We start from the raw sequence: 19,586 nt of genomic DNA, 5'->3' as shown, positions 1-19,586 counted from the left end.
CTTCCCCTCCAGGGCCTCTACCTTCTATTTGTTTGCATAATCATGCCTATCTTTATGACTCCACCAAGGTGGAAAAGACCATAAAATGCTACTGTTTACTCAGAATTTGTTAATTTTAATATTTCAAACTTATCACAATTAGTACATAATTTTTAGATTTAATGTAGGATAGCTGTGTTCCTATATTACAAATACACTTTGGCGTACATTGAATCTCTTTTTAGAATACACAAAAATAATTTATGTCCATCTTATAGGACCTGGAGCAAAAACTTTACTCTTTTAAAGCAGACAGGTTTGCAGTTTTCCTAACTTTGCTTTTGTGATAAATTGTTAAACATAGTTATATTCTTATATTCTAAACATAGATATATTATCACAAATCCCTGGTTCAAAACACAAATCCTGATTAAGACATTGATAACATGGAAAAACCACCTATTTACAACAATTCATTTTACAATCTTGTTTCCAGATACATACTATTTCAACTAAAGACTGTACACACATACACATAATATTTTACATGCAGAAGACAATGCTAAGACTACAATTCAAAGACACAAAAGAAGCTTGTTTCCTTAGAATGCAAGACCTGTTTTGCCTTGGAAAGAGTTTTGCTTTCTATAAATTATGACTAATCCCTACCTTTAGAGGAGGTAGTTGTTTGAATAAGACAGAGTTATTTCCAGTTTTGTCCCCTAGTTTGGAATACCACACCTGTAACGTTCTTAATTGTTTCTGGAAAGAGAAAAGCATCAAAAAAGATAAGAGTTCTTTTTAAGCTAGACCAGATTTACAATTTCTAAAATTATAAAATAAAGTAAACAACGCCAAAACATGCTAAACTTATTAGTCAACTTCAAATTGAACTTCAAATTAGGTTTGTTTATTTTTTCTCCTCTGGACTCTTTCCCAATTGCAGAAAAAGATAATGCTGAACCTCTGAAGGTAGAGTCAAAGCAGTAATTGCAAAAGGTAAGAATTAATGTAGCTATTTTTCATCAGCAATATATAGAGAGTTGGCAGTCACTGAAATGTTAGACTTTGTGTGGGATATTAAGATTTTGATGCCTGTCTCCAAGGGTTTTTGCAAATAAAGCAACATGTTATGACAACAGTGAGTTGTTAAAGAGCTAATTTAGCTCAGTTTGAATCTTTTGACAGTGGCATAGCTTAAGTAATTTTTTCTGTCTTTAAGACCAGAAAGAAACATGAGGAAGGGCAAGATGCTACTCCTTTATTCAAACTTTGCTACTTATAAGGAGTTTGGGTTTTCCATCAACAAACCTCTTCACAAAACCCCCTGATTGAATTAGGAGTTTTTGTCCACTAAAAGAATTCTTTTCTTAGTGAAAAAAGAAAAAAACTTTCCTATTTTTTGCCACAGATAACTAAGGTTCGTGAATTTTTGTCATGTGGACTCACACTCTGTCCGTCTCTCTTGTCTCTCTTTCTTTTCCTCTTTGTCCAAGCCCAGCTTCACAACTTGTCAGTAGCAACCCTTTTAATGGTGGCAAGGAATTGGAAAATAAGTAGATGGTCCTATCCACTGGGGAATAGCTGAATAAGTTATGGATGTAAGGGAATGGAATACTATTATTCTATAAGAAATGATGAACAGGCAGGCTGATTTCAGAAAATCCTGAAAAGTATTACATAAATTAATGCTGAGTAAAGTGAACAAAATGAAGAAAAACATTGTATATAGGAGCAACAAGACTGTTTGATGATCAACTAATCTGAGACTCCAATAGGCTTGAAATGAAAAATGCCATTCATATTCAGAAAAAGAACTGTGGAGACTGAATGCAGATCAAATCATAATATTTTCATCTTTTTTTTTATTTGTTTTTTTCTTTCTCATGGTTTTTCTCTTTGTTATGGTTTTTCTTTCCCAACAATTCATATGGAAATGTTAAAAATTGACTGTTTATGTATAACTTATATCAGATTGCTTACTGTCTTAGAGAGGAGGAAGTAAAAGAGAAAGGAAAAAAATGACTTCAAAATTTTACAAAAATGAATGTTGAAAACCATCTTTACTTGAAATTGTAAAAATTATATATCATTAAAATAAATTTTTTTTAAAAACTCAGTTCTAAGTTTTTGCACATATGCTTCACTTAAGTTCCCATAGAAAAAATCAGAGTCTGAGAAACACTTATTTTTTCAATCTTTAAACGCAACATTTATATAAAATGTATAATTCCATTTCTTCTTATGTACAAAGTTCTCAGGATAACTTTTTATTTAAAGGGTTCATCTAAGCTATTAATGATTATTTTTAAAAATTTCAAAGCACGTGACCATGTAATTTTTCTGGAAATATATTTTAAAAGGCAGTTTCTATAATAAGCTTCTCTGCAAGATGACTAACATTAGTCAAACGAGATAACACATGACTTCTGGTACATTTGTCCTATTATTTCATATATATATATACTTACAAAGGATCCGCTAAGAGAGAAATTTGCAATTTGTTCTGACACTTTGAAGAAAGGAAGAGGCGGCCTTATGCATTTTGAATGCTTATGAGTCTGGAAAAAAAAAATCAAACAATTCCAAATAAGATCTAAATTAACTAAACATCCCTTGTTTAAAAAGAAAAAAAGAATAGTACTGATACTTGTGTGGCACTTTAAGGTTTATAGTTTATATGCGTTATTCTACTTGTTCCTTAAAACCATTGTGCAAATTGGTTCCATAATTATTAATAACTCTATTTTACAGATGAAGAAACTGGGGCTGAGAAAGTAAATGGTTTATGATTAACCAGTATCAAATATAGATTATCCTTGACCATAATTACTACCTCATTTCTATTGTACTAAGTCATCTTTATTGCTATACTTTAAAAAGAAAAAGGAGAGGTAGCTAGATGGCACAGCGGATAGAGCAATGGCCCTGAAGTCAGGAGGACCTGAGTTTAAATCTGGCCTCATACACTTAACACATCCTAGCTGTGTGACTCTGGGCAAGTCCTTTAACCCCAATTACCTCGGGACACGAGGAGGGGGGGGGAATTCTTAAATGAAAAAAGAATGAGGAAAAGTAATTAAATATTTATTATTCCAAATTTTAATATGTCACAAGATTAGTTATCCAAAACAAATTCACTTGAAAAAATATTTCATTAATCTCCCATTGATTTATATCAGAAAGTTCAATAATAATTTTATGAAAAAGATTTTTAAAAGTTAATTCCCAATTATATATGAAATATGTATTAATTTTCATTTTTAAGATACTGACTTATCCCTTTCAATTAGGTATATGGCCACAAAAATATCCAATAGAGTAAATCACTCATATGCATCAGGCAAATTGCATGTATTGTCAGTCAGCCCTGGCTGATAAATCGTTAGTTTTGTTGAACAGCCTTTCTTCCTTCTATCCTTACTTGTCTTGTTCATGAAATAGCTAAAGGTCAGGGTCACTGGATAGAAGGAGGGAAATAAGGTATAAAAAGACTGGAAAGGAAGGAGGGACCTATGGGTTGAAGAGCTCCAAATGCCAATTTTATATCTGCTCCTAGAGGCAATAGAAAGGTGCTGGAGTTTACTATATAGAAGAGTAACATGATCAGATCTGAGCTTTAGGTCACTTTAGTGACTGCAGTGGAGAGAGACTTGAGATAGGCAGTCCCACAATTCAGGGATGAGGTAACAAGGGCCTGCACCTGAAGATTCTTCTAGAGACATTCCAAGATGAAATCACCAAGTCTTGTTAACAGCTTGGAAGAGATCATGAGAAATCCAGGACGAAGGAAGGTAGGAACAGAGAGGGAGGATTTAGGGGGAAAGATGGGTTCTGTTTTAGACATGTTGAGTTCAAAATGTCTACTGGAAATCCAATGAGAGATGTCTGAAAGTCAGTTAGAGATGCAAGACTGAAAGTCAGCAGAGACATCAACAATAAAGAAGAAAAAGAAAAGAAGGTTCAAGACAGAAGCCAGAGAGATATCTGTGGTCTGGAAAAGGATCCAACAAAGGAGACAGAGGAGCAGGAAGATAAAGCAGAGAAGCAATAGAATGGTGTCCCAAAAGCCTGGAGAGAAGAGATTCTCAGAGGAGCAAATTAAGATTGTGAAAGGGTGCAGAGAGAGAGCCTTTCTTCGGAAGGCCAAAGATTAGGCAGGAAACTACTTAGTAGGAGACAAGAGTCCTGCCTCCCCTGCCTCCCCTGCCTCTTTTCTTCCTCTTCCCTCAAGAAATAAGCCCAGCAGCAGGCCTGAGGCTAAAGGGAAGGTTGTTCCTCTTTGCAGCCTTTTTGCATTGAGGTGCATCCACTTGGATGATCAGGAGAGCAGCAGAAGTTGCCTTGTGTTGGCAGAAACCATTGCTCCATCCTTTTGTCTCCTTCCCTCAGAGGACATGGAGAAGGAGATGGAAGGTCTCTACATGCTTTTCTTTCTTTTTCTTTTATACTTTCCATTAAAAACTCGAGTAGAGTAAGGTAGAGAGAACAGGAGATAACATCAAGGTATTTTGAGATACAGAGTAGGAAAGGTAAAATTCATAGCAAATGGCCTCAATTTTCTCACTAAGGTGTATTGTTCTTTTGGCCCTGCTCTCTTCTCTCTGCAACATTTCATGCAAATCTACTCAATTTTTTTCTAAATTTTATATATGACAAAGGAATAATTCATATTATCATATCATATCATATCACATATGATAATTTCTTCATCTACTTTCCAGCCAATGAGAATAAATTTTTGTTTCTGGCTTGTTGTTATAAAAAAATAATGCTCCTATGAAAAAAATTTTTATATGAGTGCTGTTCTTGGTATCTATGCTCTCTGCAATATAAGATATGAACAAGTAATTACTTTCTCTTGCATAACTGAAAGCTGCTTTTCAGAATACTTGCACAAATAGGTTTGACTGCAATGAGAAAATTGTGTGTTTCTGTCATGCATACTCCTAAAGAAATTGTTTCTAAGTACTAGCATTCTCCCCAGGATATCATGTAATTAAAAATCATAGAACACATTTTAGAAGAATTAAAATAACACCTAAAGGGTAAATTGAAAAAAGGGCAGAAATTATAAACAGGTTACAATATATTACTAACGATGACTTACTATCCTGTTTAACATTTTTACCACTAAGTTGGATAATACCATAAATAGCATGCTTCCAGATGATACAAAGCAGGGGTGGAAAGCTAATAAACTGAATATTTGAATCAGGATCCAAAAAGATCATCAGGCAAAACAATTAGCCAAAAAGAATATGATGATATTAGAGATAAAAGTTCTATACCTGGATTCCAAAAAAAAATCAACTACATAATTTTAGAACAAGAAAGATGGAACAAGACAGAGTTCATCTGAAAAATGCCAGGGGAGGGGAAGGGATTGGTTAATATGCAATTGATATTTACTAAACCTCTCAGTATATGAACTCAAAATTAAATCAGTGTGAAACGTGAACTCCCCTAACTGACACTAGGAGGAAAATATGACTGGGAGTATTATGTTCACTTCTCAATGTCATAGTCTAGTAAAGACACTGACAAATTAGAGGATCTAAAGAAAGGCAAAGAATTGAAAAAAAACTGATAATATTTGGCCTGGAGAAATATAATAACTGCCTCCAAATGTCTGAAGGACTGCTGAATAGATGAAATGTACTGTCACATACATTTGTCCTACTCTGCCCCCAGAGGGCAAGAGAAGATGGTAAAAGTTGGGAAATTGCAGAGAAGCAAATTTAAGTTTGATTTAGGGGGAAACGTCCTAATAATTAAAGTGGAATGGGCTCCTTCAAGAAGCAGTAAGTTCCCTCTCAATGGAAATTTTTAATCAAAGACTGGATGACTAAATGTCAAGACATTTAATAAAGAAACCTGAGTTAGGTATGGAGTTTTGTGTCATACCTTCCGAATTCTCTCCCACTCTGAGATTCAAAGAGTCTGTATACATATACGAGAAGCAGCATAAAAAACATTATCAAGGTTCTTGTCATTCTGTGCCTTCATATTTAATCTCTCATTTTTACCTTTGTAACATCTCTCCTATACCTCCTCTTCTCTCTTCTGACACTGTCTTCGTCCTACTGCAGTCCATCATCAGCTCACATCTGGATTACTTCAATAGGCTGGCTGGTGACTCTGTCTACCTTCGGTCTCTTCCCCATTCTAGTCCATCCATCACTCAGCTTTCAAAATGATCTTCCTAAACCTCAGGTCTGACTATTCCACCCTCCTACTCAGTAAACTCCAGTGGCTTCCTATCATCTCCAGCATCAAATATTAAGTTCTCTGTTTGGCATTCAAAGGCCTTCACCCTTTCCTCCTTACATTTCCTACTTTCCCACACATTCTTCCATTACATACGCTGGGATCCAATGACACTGGCCTATTTACTGTTCCTCATATAAGACATTCCATCTCGTAAATCTACTAGACACACAGGAAATTTATAAGAGAAAAGGAGATGGAAGCACAGATGTAGGGAGGAAGTAGTCATAGAACACTTCACACAACGAACAAGATTTAAGCTGATTATTAAAAGGAGAGATAAAAGTTTAGTAGGGGGCAGCTAGGTGGCGCAGTGGATAGAGCACTAGCCTTGAATTCAGAAGGACCAGAGTTCAAATCTGGTCTCAGACACTTAATACTTCCTAGCTGTGTGACCCTGGGCAAGTCACTTAACCCCAGCCTCAAAAAAAAAAAAAAAGTTTAGTGGAGAGGAAGGACATACAAGTCAGATGGTCATATGAGGTAAAGTAAGGGGCAAGAAAGTATATATTTAGAGCACAGCAATAAGAACGACTTAGCTGAAGGAAAAGCCTAAGAAAGGAGGAGTAAATTAAAGAAAAAAAAATGCTAGAAATGCTTCAGTAGTTGTGGGAAACAAAATTACATAAGAAAAATATTTTTGTAAATACTAATCCTTTCTACAGCAACCAGTTAATTAAATCAGTTTTTAAAAATCTTACCATGGTTTCAATGATAATAGTGAGGTTACCTAAGCCATCAGTAAGAGCAACATAGCTGCCACCTTTCACTAAATGGCCAACTGTTTTTAGATATTGCCATCCTGGTTGAGCAAATTGAGTGGTATGAGCTGTGGAAAGGCAAAAAGAAATTTTAAAACAAAAGCTCAAAGTTTGTTTCAAAAAAGAAATGAGCATCATTCCGTGTTAACCATATTTTTTGTTCAAATCTAATTATTTCCTACTTGTATAGAAATAATCTATCAAAAAATCTTCTTTCAACTTACTAAACAAAAACAATTTGCAATTTATTTCAGTTAAATTTTGCTCTATCTGAATTTTAAATATCAATTGATATGGAGTTGTCCCTAAAAAGCCATTGTATCCCACCCCAAATACACCTATTGTGTTGCCTGGATTTTTGTGTTAGTGTCCTAGTTTTCCCACATCCCCCCCAATATTCATCATTTTCTTTTCCTGCCATCTTAACCAATCTGGCAGGTGTGTAGTGGTATCTGAGAGTTGTCTTAATTTAACTTTCTCTGCTCAATAGTGATTTAGAGCACTTTTTCATATGACTAAAAATGGTTTTAATTTCTTCACCTGAAAATCATTTGTTCATTTCTTTTGATCATTTATCAATCGGAGAATGGCTTGAATTCTTACAAATTCTTATAAATATATCTCTATGTATTTTTAAAATGAGGCCTTTATTAGAATCCTTAAATGTAAAAATGTTTTCCCAATTTATTGCTTCCCTTCTGATCAGGTCTGCATTAGTTCTGTTTGTACAAAAAAATTTTAACTTAATATAATCAAAATTATCTATTTGGTGTTCAATCATGAATTACAATTCTTCTTTGGTCACAAATTCTTTCCTTCTCCAAAGATCTGAGAAGTAAACAACCTTATGTTCTTCAAATTTGCTTATAATACCACTCTTGATAGCTAGATCATGAACCCATTTAGACTTTATCTAGATATATGGTGTTAGGTGTGGGTCAATGCCTAGTTTCTGCCATATTAGTTTCCAATTTTCCCAGCAGTTTTTGTCAAATAGTGAGTTCTTATCCCAAAAGCTGGGGTCTTTAGGTTTGTCAAACACTAGATTGTTGCCTGGATTTTGAAAGAGAGGATCAAGTCCATTTTTTTTTACCTAGTATCTAACAAAGTTACAGAGAAAGTATTTGACAAACAAGTATGATAATCTCTTTTTGGGTTAAATCCAAAATGGTAATCTAGTCAAGGTCACATTTCTAATAAGAGAACTTGATTTAAATCAAGAAAGGATCAGCTAACTCAATCCCTTCATTTTAAAGATGAGAACATTATAGCCAAGAGAAATTAAGTGATTCAGCCAACTTCACACAGACAGCAGTCAGTAACTGAAGTGCATTCAGAGTCTAAATTCAATGGCAAATTCTGACTAAAACCCAGTTACTTTGACTCCCACTTAAATTCTGCACTATTTCAATTACATCCAGCTGGTATGTTTATACCTCTAATCTTGAGTTTGGGCAAGTAGGACAAATGAATTTAGTGTAGAGTAAAAGGTAGTATGGCACATTGTAAAAGATAACCATGACTGGAACATGTCCACATATATATAATGTGGAGCTTATATTGTACATCTAAAAGAAGATCACTAATTAGAAATTATTTTTCATCAGCAGCATTGAGATCAGATGGTTTAAGGAGAGGAAAACCCACTTAGGGTATAGGAGCTAACCCCTACCACTGAATAAAAAAACACTGACTGATTTCTTGTACACATGCACACGCACATACACACACACACACACACACACACACACACACACACACACACACACACACACATCACGAAACACCCTTAATTATTCTAGATATCTTCTGCCAGAAATCCCATAAGCATCACAAATTTGAAATGTTTACAATGAAATTCTCCCCCAAATCCATTCCTTCTCCAAACTTTCCTATTTTTATTAAAAGCCCCAACATCCTTAAAGGAAACCAAGTTTACAATCTTGGAATAATTCTGAACTTTACCCTACCTTCACATGCCATTCCTCCCCCATCCAATAAGGTGCCATCAAATCTACATCCATAATAATTCAGCCGTCTGTCCTCCTATCTCCACTCACACTGCAAGCTCTCATCCCCTTTACTGAAACTATTCCAATACCTTAACTAGTCTCCTAGGTTCTAGTCTTTCTACTCTCTGATCCATTTTCCACACAACAATAAAATAATCTTTCTATACCATATTCTGGATATATCATTTCCCTACCTGTGAAGTTTCATTAGCTTCCTATTAATTAATCTCCAGGATAAAATAAAATATTTTAGATTAGCTCTTAAAGTTGATTATAATCTAGCTTCTGACTCCTATTGGAATTAATCTTTATGGTACAGATTAGATTGAGGACTATGAATAATCAGTAGATTAGTATAACTTATTACTGAATTAATTTGAAGTCCAGTTTATATTTTAAATATCCTCTTTTTAGATGAATAAAATTCTCAATTTTTTAAACAACCAATTCAATACTCCATAAGTTACACTTTTTGTAACTCATTATTCTCATGTTAAATACTGTTTTAGTTGTGAAACATGGTGTGATAACTTTAATTTGTGAAGGAAAAGTCTTTCAACAATTACATTCAACAAACTTTTATTAAGCACTAACCATGAGCCAAGAAGAATTGAAAAATAAACTTTTTCCTGAAGTTTATATTCTATATACAACCCTTACATAGATAAATAAATGTAAGATAATTGTGGGAAGGAATGTAGACAACCACAGTAAAGGCTCGGTAAAGATTTTTCTGAGGATGGAACCTGAGCTAATCCTTGAAGAAAGCAGGAAGTAGAAGTAAGAAGAAAGTATATTCCAGGCAGAGGGAATAATAGTATCTGCAAAGTAGGAAATGGAATTGAAAGTTCAGAAAGCAGAAAGTAAGCTCAGTTTGATTGATACATTGAATGGTTGAAAGTTTTTGACTGAACATAGCATTACATAAAATCTTTGCAACAAAAACTATTTCTTTGGTTAATTTGCCCTAAGTTTATTCTAAATACGTAGTATTTTATCTCTTTGAAGGAAGATTACCAGGAAGAATTTGATACCTACCTGAAATCCAGATAGGACTCTCTACAACATAATGTCCACTCCAGGGCTCCTGAGCAGTCATCAATCCATCTCTCCCAAAAGGTAGTTGCTGATAGTAACTAGCCACCAAATTCCAAGCGATTGTGCTGGAAAATTGGTTTGGCAAATGAGCAAGATCAAAACTTCTTTATAGTACAATTTAAGTTTGTAGAAGCTTGAAGGTCCCTAACACCAACAGTTTTGAAAACTCTTAGATAAACTTCCTTCTTTTCAAGGGAAAGAAAAATAGTAAAGTCAAGAACTGTCAAAAATTGTAACCAAAAATGTTCTTCTTTTCCCACTTCTGATACTTCTCACTAAACAAAAGTGAATTTATATATTGTTTTGTATTTTTTTCTTTTGAGCTGCTAATTTATAGCAAATTATAGATTACTATACACATGAATATGCTGGTAAATGTTTAACAACCAGCTTTCCAGGAGGGAAAATATATGCACAAAACACTTTTTAAGTTTAATCTGTATTATTAACATTTACTCATCCCTTTTTAAAATCTAGACAGTCAACAAAACAATAAATCAAGCCTGATTTACAGCATTTGCCAACTTATAAGGTGCAAACATTCATAACGAAAATTTAACAATCAACTCTCGTATGGCATTTGAGATGGTTGCAGGATATCCCTGTATAGCTACTTCAGTGTACTGTTATAGAAATGTGCTCACGCAGTCATGTTGCCATTCACATAGTTCTGATTCAAGATACGGGCCCAGCAGCCTCCACCCACTTCATCATTGAAAGTGCTGTAATCTTCTGAAGACCAAAGTATTTTTTGGGTCTTCAGTGCTTCAGGTATAGTATGAGTTCCAGGATAATGAGCCCTAGGACAAAAAAGTGTGAGAAAATGAACAAAGACCAAGGCTATTTGTGCCTTAGTTTTCCATTTCAAAACAAATGGTGAGAAGTTTGAGAAACAGTTGTAAATAAGCATAAAATGCATATTTAGAGATTTATACTGGATACCTAACAAATCTAAAATATGAATTAACTAAAACAGTAAAATTTCAAATACTTAAGACCCTTAAGGAATGAGTCATTCTGGAGAACTAAATACCCCAGACAGCTCAGGACTAAACCTTTAATGAAATTCCAAACTTATTTTATATTTAATGAAAACTTTGTAAAAACTGTATTTCAGGCATACCTTAATTCTAACCAAAATCATTTCACAATAATATCACTAATAGACTATTATTAAACCCCATAGAACCATAAAACCCAAAAGCAATGTTGCTTGGACAATAATTTGAGACACATATTTGTGAATTTAATTTCCTTTATAACTATGTTTCACCTAATACTGTGCAATTATGGAACCAATTTACATCAACAAATATTAATTGATTATTACATGTAAGGGCTAAGTAAACAAGATAATAAAAAGTTTTTTAAAATGACAGAATCCCTGCCCTCAAGGAGCTTTTTCCCTCTCCCAGCATGAGGGTCACAGGATTGCTTTTATGAAGTGACAACCTCAAAAATGTTGACCAAATCTTGATTCTGTAAATATTTCTGTGAAAATGAGAGAAATAAGAAAGCTCCTGTTTTGAACTTGGATACCTTCTGATGATCTGTTATTCCTTTTTTAATCAGACTATATGCTAATATAGTCTATAGGGATTACTCTCCCTAACAAGAGAATTAGTAGGAAATATTTAAAAAGCAATGGGAAGGAGGTTTCTCCATGTTTAATAAACTTCAGTGATATCTGCATATGACTCACTCATCAATGAAGCATTTTATCTTGTCTGGGTAGATAGATTTAATGATAGGAAGATTTGGTTCCCTCCCTCTCTTTCGGTTGTTTTCACAATAAATTCTCTACTCCCTGAGATATAATATGGATAGCCTTGTTTGGACCTGCCATCTCTCTCAGGCCCATGTATGGTTAAGATTCACTCAACAAGTAGTTATTAAGTACCCAGTGTGTCAAGCACAGTTCAGTTAAATTCAGAGGGTACAAAAAGAAAAGCCAAAATAGTTCTGGCCTTCAATATACTTAACTAGGATAGTTTCAGGGAAGAAAGCAGACTATTTTACAATATGTTCCCAAACCACCATTTTCTATTGCATATACACATCATCAGCTCTACATCTCAAAGAAATGAGGAACGAAATCACAGTTAAGCATGCAGATTTCTTTTCAACCAAAAAAGAAACATCATGGAGCAATGGGGGGAAATTAGTTACTATTCACTTGTGTTCAATTCTTTGGAATTTTCTTTGGCATTTGGGATTTTCTTTGGCATTTCCTTCTCCAGCTTATTTGACAGATTAAAATTTGAGGCAAACAGGGGTAAGTGATTTACCCAAGATCACACTGCTAGTAAATGTCTGAGACCAAATTTGAACATGGGAAGGTAAATCTTCCTGACTCCAGGTCCACTATGCCATTTATAGCAGCCCTTTTTGCTATCCACAAACCTAATTTTGACGAGGAGAGCCCCGAAACGCTTTCTCTTTCTCTCTCTCTGACTTAGGAAATGAGCCACTTGAAGCTCCTTGAAAGAGAGAGTTTCCTTGAACCCTACCTCTGTGAGAGACAGCCCCAGGGAACTAAGATAAAGTGGTTTATCTTGGTGGGACTAGTTGAAGTAATCTCATTTAGCTGGACATCTGGATTTCTACTGACCCCTATTGTTGGCTCAAAACTACTGCCTGTAAGTGGTCTCATCTAGGCCTGGGGCAGTGACAGCATTAAGGGAATCTCATTCTATTGAAACTTGTCTCAAATTTCCTTATAAAAACGGCAACTTTAAACTCAGTCCTTGCAGAGGACCTAACATGCCATGCCATGCTATGCCAAGGAACCCTCTGCCCACTGAAATGATATTCTCTTTCAGCGTTACCCTCTCTTAACTCTCTTAACTTAAGATAAGGCTTTATATATCTCTGTTGGAATTTCTCTACTAGAAACTTTACTTCTCTTCTGGGACCTTGCCACTAAGGAATTCAGTCTTTATTCATGCATAGCAAAGGCTGACTTACCAATGCCTATAATAAACTTTTATCAGTCTAGCTTTTTGGGTTTGTAAATCCCTTTACAAAGAACCTCTTCGCTGCTAGAAGGGGTTCCCACAACTCCCTGCCATGCACCAAATGCTAAAGGGATTTAGGGAAGCCAAATCTCTTCATTTAGTTCCATGAACCCTAAATCTGCCACTAACCTCATCATTTAACTCCCTAACCACAGGAATCCTATTCTCATCATTTGATTCCCTGACCCCAAAATCTAATCTCATCAATTAGAACCTCATCTTTATCTTACTTGAAAGACAATGGTCAAAACCTGTAAGAAATAAACAAACAAATAAATATGGATATAGTTACTTTCTATTAATAACTTAACCTGGAATAGGAACTGCATAAACCTTTTAATTTGCTGATGTTATTTTCTGCATTCTAGCTTGAAATTAAAGAAAACTAGGACTGTTTTATTTGGAAATGACGTTCTCTCCTTGTAACCAAAAATACTTCATATTCTACTTCTCCAGATTATACATTTTATCTTCCATAAAGATGTCCCCTGCTCTATCCCTTTCTGTTACATTTTTATTACTTTTTAAATGTGGTGAATCCCTTTCAAAGGCAAAGATTATATAAGTATGTGGAAGTCCTTATGTAGCTCAAAACCTACATAAATTTTATCTATAGGCCCACAGCTTGTGAATAGCCTTAACACAATCTATACTAACATTTCTTTTCTCATGCAAATGTTTTGTTTGCCTTAAATATACTCATTAGGGGGCTCTAGGTTGGTGAAGAATATTTCCAAAATTAGCCCTAGAAAGGAGTAAACAGAGTTTATCACATTGTCAGGCTTAAAACTCTACTTTAATGAGCTAACATTCCCTAATGAAGACAAAAAGAATCAGCTGAACACTTAGCTTGCAAATAAATGTGTCAACCCAGAATACCAGGTTTTTAGCCTATTGCTAATCAGAAAAAAATGGCCAGCACAGTGAGAGTACCCAGCCTGGAGTCAGGAAGACTTACCTTACTGAGTTCTAATATACCCTCAGATATTTACTAACTGTTACCCTGAGCAGGTCACTTAAACCTGTTTCCTCATCTGTAAAATGAGTTGGAGAAGGAAATGGCAAGCCACTCCAGTCACTTTGTCAAGAAAAGCCCAAACAGGTTCATGAAAAGAATGGGACACAACTGAAAAATTAACCCCCCCCAAAAAAAAATCATAGAAAAAAATAGAAACATAAGGGCTGGAAGGAACCTTGGAGGCATTCTAATGTAATCCCCATATTTCAGAAACAAGGAAATTAAACCTAGAGAAAGGAAGTGACTTCTCCAAGACCACCCCATACATTAGTTGAAGAAGCAGGACTCCATTCTGGGTCTAGATCTGATCAAATTTCCCCTTTCCACTCTACCTATTTCATGGATCATTATCTTGGTGAAAAGAAAAGAGAATTATGTAAGATAGCTGCTAGGGGAGACAGCAATAATTTTAAGGTCCCCTGGCTTTAGGGGGCTTCTGTTTTAAAAATAAGTCAGTGATTCTAAGTCCTCTGGCTTCTCCTACACCCAACCTATGAATACAATTGTTCTAATTCTCTATCTATTGACAGATGAATAATCTGTTGATCAGTGATAGCCAAATTTCAGAGACTTCTCTTTAGTTCTACTATCTCTGGGTCATAAAATTAGCACATCTATAACATGAAGAACTAGATAAATATGTCTGTATGCTTCTGTTTCTTTGCTAAATTCTCTTGAAATTTAGACCACTTCAATTGGTGCTAGAGTTGCCAAAAATTTTACTCTGTGACTAGGAAATTCCTACAAATTCTTTTGAGATACCTTGTGACATCAATCTGTGACCCCAACCTTTTGGGGTACCTTCCCAACCTCAACAAGAACACAACAAATAAGTATCACTGTGTGCATTTACTTAGTTATTTTAACTGCAGAGGATCCTAGGACTCCATTTAAAGTGATTACTGACTTACAGTTATGTGGTCCAACCCCCACAGTTTACATATGAGGAAAATGAAACTCAGTGAGTTTCAAAGATTGCCTGAAGATATACAGGTCAGGGATTTGAACTCAGATCTTTTGGGCTCCAAAATTGTTTTTCTTTCTATTTTACCATGCTTCCTCTGTCCATCAATTAAAAGCAAGAAGTACTTAACATGGATATACCCAAGGGGCAACATGACAAAGTAGAGAGAAAGCAAGGCCTAAAAGCAATAATCTAGAACACTAATAAGAAAGTTCTGTTCATTCAAAGGTTAGCATCCATTTCAATGCTTAGTTACTAAAAAGTACATGAAGTGAGATACAGAAGATGCTCCTCTACCAAGGAACACCCAGCTGGGTCCCTTCTGCCAAAGTATTTGAGACTGGTAGATTACTTGAACTTAGAAATTCTGACCAACAGTAGGGCAAACACAATATAAGGTATCTGTGCTGAGTCCAGCACCAATATGGTGAGGGAATGGTGGGGAGAGAGGGAAACCAGACTGCCTAAAGAAAAATGAACTAGCCTAGGAGGTAGAAAATGGTTCTATCACTTCCATATCAATCATCAAGCTATCAGCTTATAAGTGGCCTTTGTTCTTTTAACTTGGGTGAAATAGGGATGGATAAAAAGACAGACAGCTACACAGACATACAGATAAATTGATGACTGGCTGGATAAAAGCAAATTTAAATTTTAAAAGGAACAACCAGTATGAGACTACTGAGTAACAAAGTTTCATGAAATGCTTATTTTATTTTGACATCTGTAAAATTTAGAATAAAAATAAAATAACAAAATTAAAGTTTCATGAGCAAGATAAATGTAGATGTTTAGTTATCCCTCAATAAAATGAAGGAATTGGATCTCTAAGGGGCTTTCTACCTCTAAATCATAATAAAGGATTCTATAACTATGCAAACAGAACAGTAAATATATCAGCTCAATAGCCTTCTAGAAATAAAGTACTCTAAAATGAAAATAGATTTTTAAAATATTTTACAGACTTTTTACTGGTTTTAATGCAATGTCAACTCCTGAGGTTACTTAATAAATACCTACCAGTAATAGTACTATGAATGTCATTACTACTACTTACAGGGAGGGAGAAGCCATTACCACTTTTATTATAGGATTAAAATTCATGGTCAGAGTTTTTCCCCACAAATAACAGTATGAGGGACAGGTACTAGATGTCCTTATAATCCAGAAATTAAATCCACTCTTTTAGAGATGAGAAAACAAATCTAGTGGGACTGAAAGACATCTAAGGTCACACAGATAATATCAGTTCACCTAGCACTTTCCTTTTATTATGCAGTTGTTGCAGCTATCTAGTTTAATTGAGGTAGTAAGACACACCCAAACATCATAGAACACATAGAAAATAGGTCATTTTTTCAGACTTAAAAATTATATTTAACATCTCACATGAATACAAAAGATCTAACAGCAAACAGTAAGTCAGAAGATATTATTCCCCTCCACACACTCTGTTTATGACATTCCAGCCAAACTTGAATTTTTGCTGTTTTGTAGTATGTATTTATTTATATGTATCTTCCCTGACAGGATAAGGCAAAATTATTTCATTTCTTTGTACTCCCAGCACTTAGCATGCTGCCTCATAGCAATCATTAAATAAATTTTGTTGATTAATGAACTGATAGAGGTAGGGACCAAGTGTGTGTGTGTGTGTGTGTGTATATATATATATATATATATATATATATTTTTTTTTTTTTTTTTTTAATATCCTCCCCAGAAACTAGTAATATTTCCTATACAAAGTAGGCATTTAATAAATGTTTAAGTTTTCTAATTTGTCAGTCAATAGCAATTTAACGAGTGTTTATTAAGTGCTAAGTGCTAAGCACTGTGCTGACATTTATAAAATTAGATGGTTGGGATAGATTTTATCTAAGATCACTTCTGTTTGAAAATGCTAAAATTTTAAACTGGGATTAAAGAGCTAATTAGCAAGGAAAAAGAAGTAGAAAGGACTGGGGAGGGGAAGAACAATAGAAATTGAATCAAGGCAAGATAGAACCCAAATAGTCTTAAAATATGCACATCAAAGGAGGGAAATTTTATTTAATAAGAATTTTATATTACTAACAGTGGACTATGGCCACAAACCTTAACACAGAACTGTTTCTGTATCCTATATTAATGAACTGACTTCTACCAAGTCTCAAAAGACTTTTCACAGATTTGCAAATTCTCAAAAACTTCTTACCTATACTTATACTATGATAAAAAAAAAAAAAAAGAGCTAAAAATAATACTAACATGTTAAAAACAAAAGCACAATCTTTCTGGTATAAATGTCTTATCAAAAGTATATTTAATTAAAGGAAACAGATGACTGATGCTGACTTTGTAAAGTTACAGTCTAATGTGGAAAAAATAAACTCAAAATAAATACAAATACAAATAAAGGGCAAATAGAAAAAAATAATTAGTTTCAAGAATTTCCTACCCGATAACATCAACAGCTTTCATGAGTTCGTAATCATGTAGCATAGCAAAGGAAATGGGCAGCCAGAGGTAATCACTGGCTATGATCTTCACTCTTTTCAGGCCATTCTGAGAAAGCATTTCTCTTAATACCTTTAAAGAGATAAAAGTCACACATAAAACAAAAAGTAAAAGTATTAAATGGATTTTCAATTTTGTTAATAGCTCTCAGAAATAGCTAATGATTTATTTTTTTAAAGAAAAGAGTAATAGGGGCAGCTAGATGGTGCAGTGGATAGAGCACCAGCCCTGAAGTCAGAAGGACCTGAGTTCAAATCTAAACTTAGACACTTAACACTGTCTGGCTGTGTGACTCTGAGCAAGTCACTTAACTCCAACTGCCTCAGCAAAAAACAAAACAAAAAAAAAAAACAACAACAACAAAAAAGAATAATACCCTAATATAATGATTAAAAAGTCCAAAGCTTTCAGTATGGACATCCTACCATAAGGTAATATAATATAGCTCAAGGAGATCAAAGACAGGAAAAAATGGTCCTATAGATATAAAAATTTTCATAGCATCACTTCTTGTAGTAGTAAAGAACTTAAAAAAAAAAAAAAAAAGTGTTCACTGGCCAGGGAATAGCTTAAATTGTAGTACATGAATATAATGGACTATTGCTACATGGTAAGAAATAATAAAGGTGAATAATTCTTGAGAACAAAGAAAAACCAGTTGAACAATATACATTATGATTACAACATAAGAATAAAAACAAAACTACAACTGAATATTGTCCAACTATAATTTCCAACTTGGACACCAAGAAAAAGTTGGGGAAAATATAACTTCTTCCTTTAATGATAAGGTGGCTAGCAAGAGATGTGCAAAACAGCATAAGTTACTAGATTTGGGTTCTGATAAGCAGTTATGCTGAACTATTTTTTTCCTTGTCTTTTTTTTTTTTTTTTTTTTTATAAAAGAGGTTCAAGGAAGAGCTATGGTATGGGAAAATAAAAGATACTTTAAACATTTCACTTATATACACAGATTTATAGTTAAAATGTTTAATTTTAAGTCTCAATACAACTTTACCTTAAAAAAGACAATTAATGTCATTACTTTAAAATTAATCTATACAATGTGACAAAAAAAAATCCAAACATGAGAAAGACTGGTCTAAAAATATTGTTCTTAATTAAGAGAAAAATCATGTTATTCCTTGCTGAAGGTGAAAATGCTTGTTCTTACTTGGGGGTGGTACAAAGTAAAAATGTAATCTCTACTCTTAAGAATCCAAGCAAAGAAAAATTAGCACATTAATATTTTATTATTGTTATTTTATAATAATTATATATTTATATAACAATAAATTAATTTTATAATTGTTGTTTTATAATAGTTATTAACTTAATTCAGTTATTATGATTCATAATTTATTATTTATTAATAGGATTAGCCAATATTATATAGCAGATAGGTGACTAGAATATGGGACTTGAAATTAGGAACACTTATCTTCCTGAATTCAAATCTGGTCTCAGACAGTACATATGTGACCCTGGACAAATCACTTAACACTATTTGCCTCAATTCCCACATCTATAAAATGAGTTGGAGAAGGAAATGGCAAATCATTCCAGTATCTTCACCATGAAAACCTAAATGGGTTCATTGAAGTCAGACATAACTGAACAATATTTAGACAGCATTTATTATGTGCCAGGCACTGTGCTTAGTGTTTTAAACATAATTTTAAGTCTCAATACAACTTTACCTTAAAAAAAACGATTAATGTCATTACTTTAAAATTAATCTATACAACGTGACAAAAAAAAAAAATCCAAACATGAGAAAGACTGGTCTAAAAATATTGTTCTTAATTAAGAGAAAAATCATTTTATTCCTTGCTGAAGGTGAAAATGCTTGTGCTTACTTGGGGGTGGTACAAACACATTTACAGATAAGTAACTAAAGAAATATTTTTGAAGGAAGTAGAGCATGAAGGATGATTGGGATTTTGATAAGACACAAGTTTTTTTGAT

General features: G+C 34.0%; 1 protein-coding gene across 2 annotated transcripts in view; it reads right to left on the bottom strand.

Moving 5' to 3' along the window:
* The window catches only part of GALC (galactosylceramidase), a 63,126-nt gene that overhangs the window by 18,937 nt on the left and 24,603 nt on the right, over positions 1 to 19,586 (bottom strand). Inside the window, exons 7-12 of one of the 2 annotated variants that reach the window (XM_074289816.1) lie at positions 17,560 to 17,690; positions 10,765 to 10,920; positions 10,061 to 10,185; positions 6,951 to 7,078; positions 2,451 to 2,540; positions 649 to 741 (exon numbers count right to left, since the gene is read on the bottom strand). In XM_074289816.1, the coding sequence (XP_074145917.1) occupies positions 649 to 741; positions 2,451 to 2,540; positions 6,951 to 7,078; positions 10,061 to 10,185; positions 10,765 to 10,920; positions 17,560 to 17,690 (723 nt within the window). The remainder of the gene's footprint in view (positions 1 to 648; positions 742 to 2,450; positions 2,541 to 6,950; positions 7,079 to 10,060; positions 10,186 to 10,764; positions 10,921 to 17,559; positions 17,691 to 19,586) is intronic. The other variant, XM_074289817.1, reaches the window with a different exon arrangement.

Source organism: Sminthopsis crassicaudata, chromosome 2, assembly GCF_048593235.1.
Source record: "Sminthopsis crassicaudata isolate SCR6 chromosome 2, ASM4859323v1, whole genome shotgun sequence".
Classification (NCBI taxonomy): domain Eukaryota; kingdom Metazoa; phylum Chordata; class Mammalia; order Dasyuromorphia; family Dasyuridae; genus Sminthopsis; species Sminthopsis crassicaudata.
This window is presented reverse-complemented; position numbering and strand designations above follow the sequence as displayed.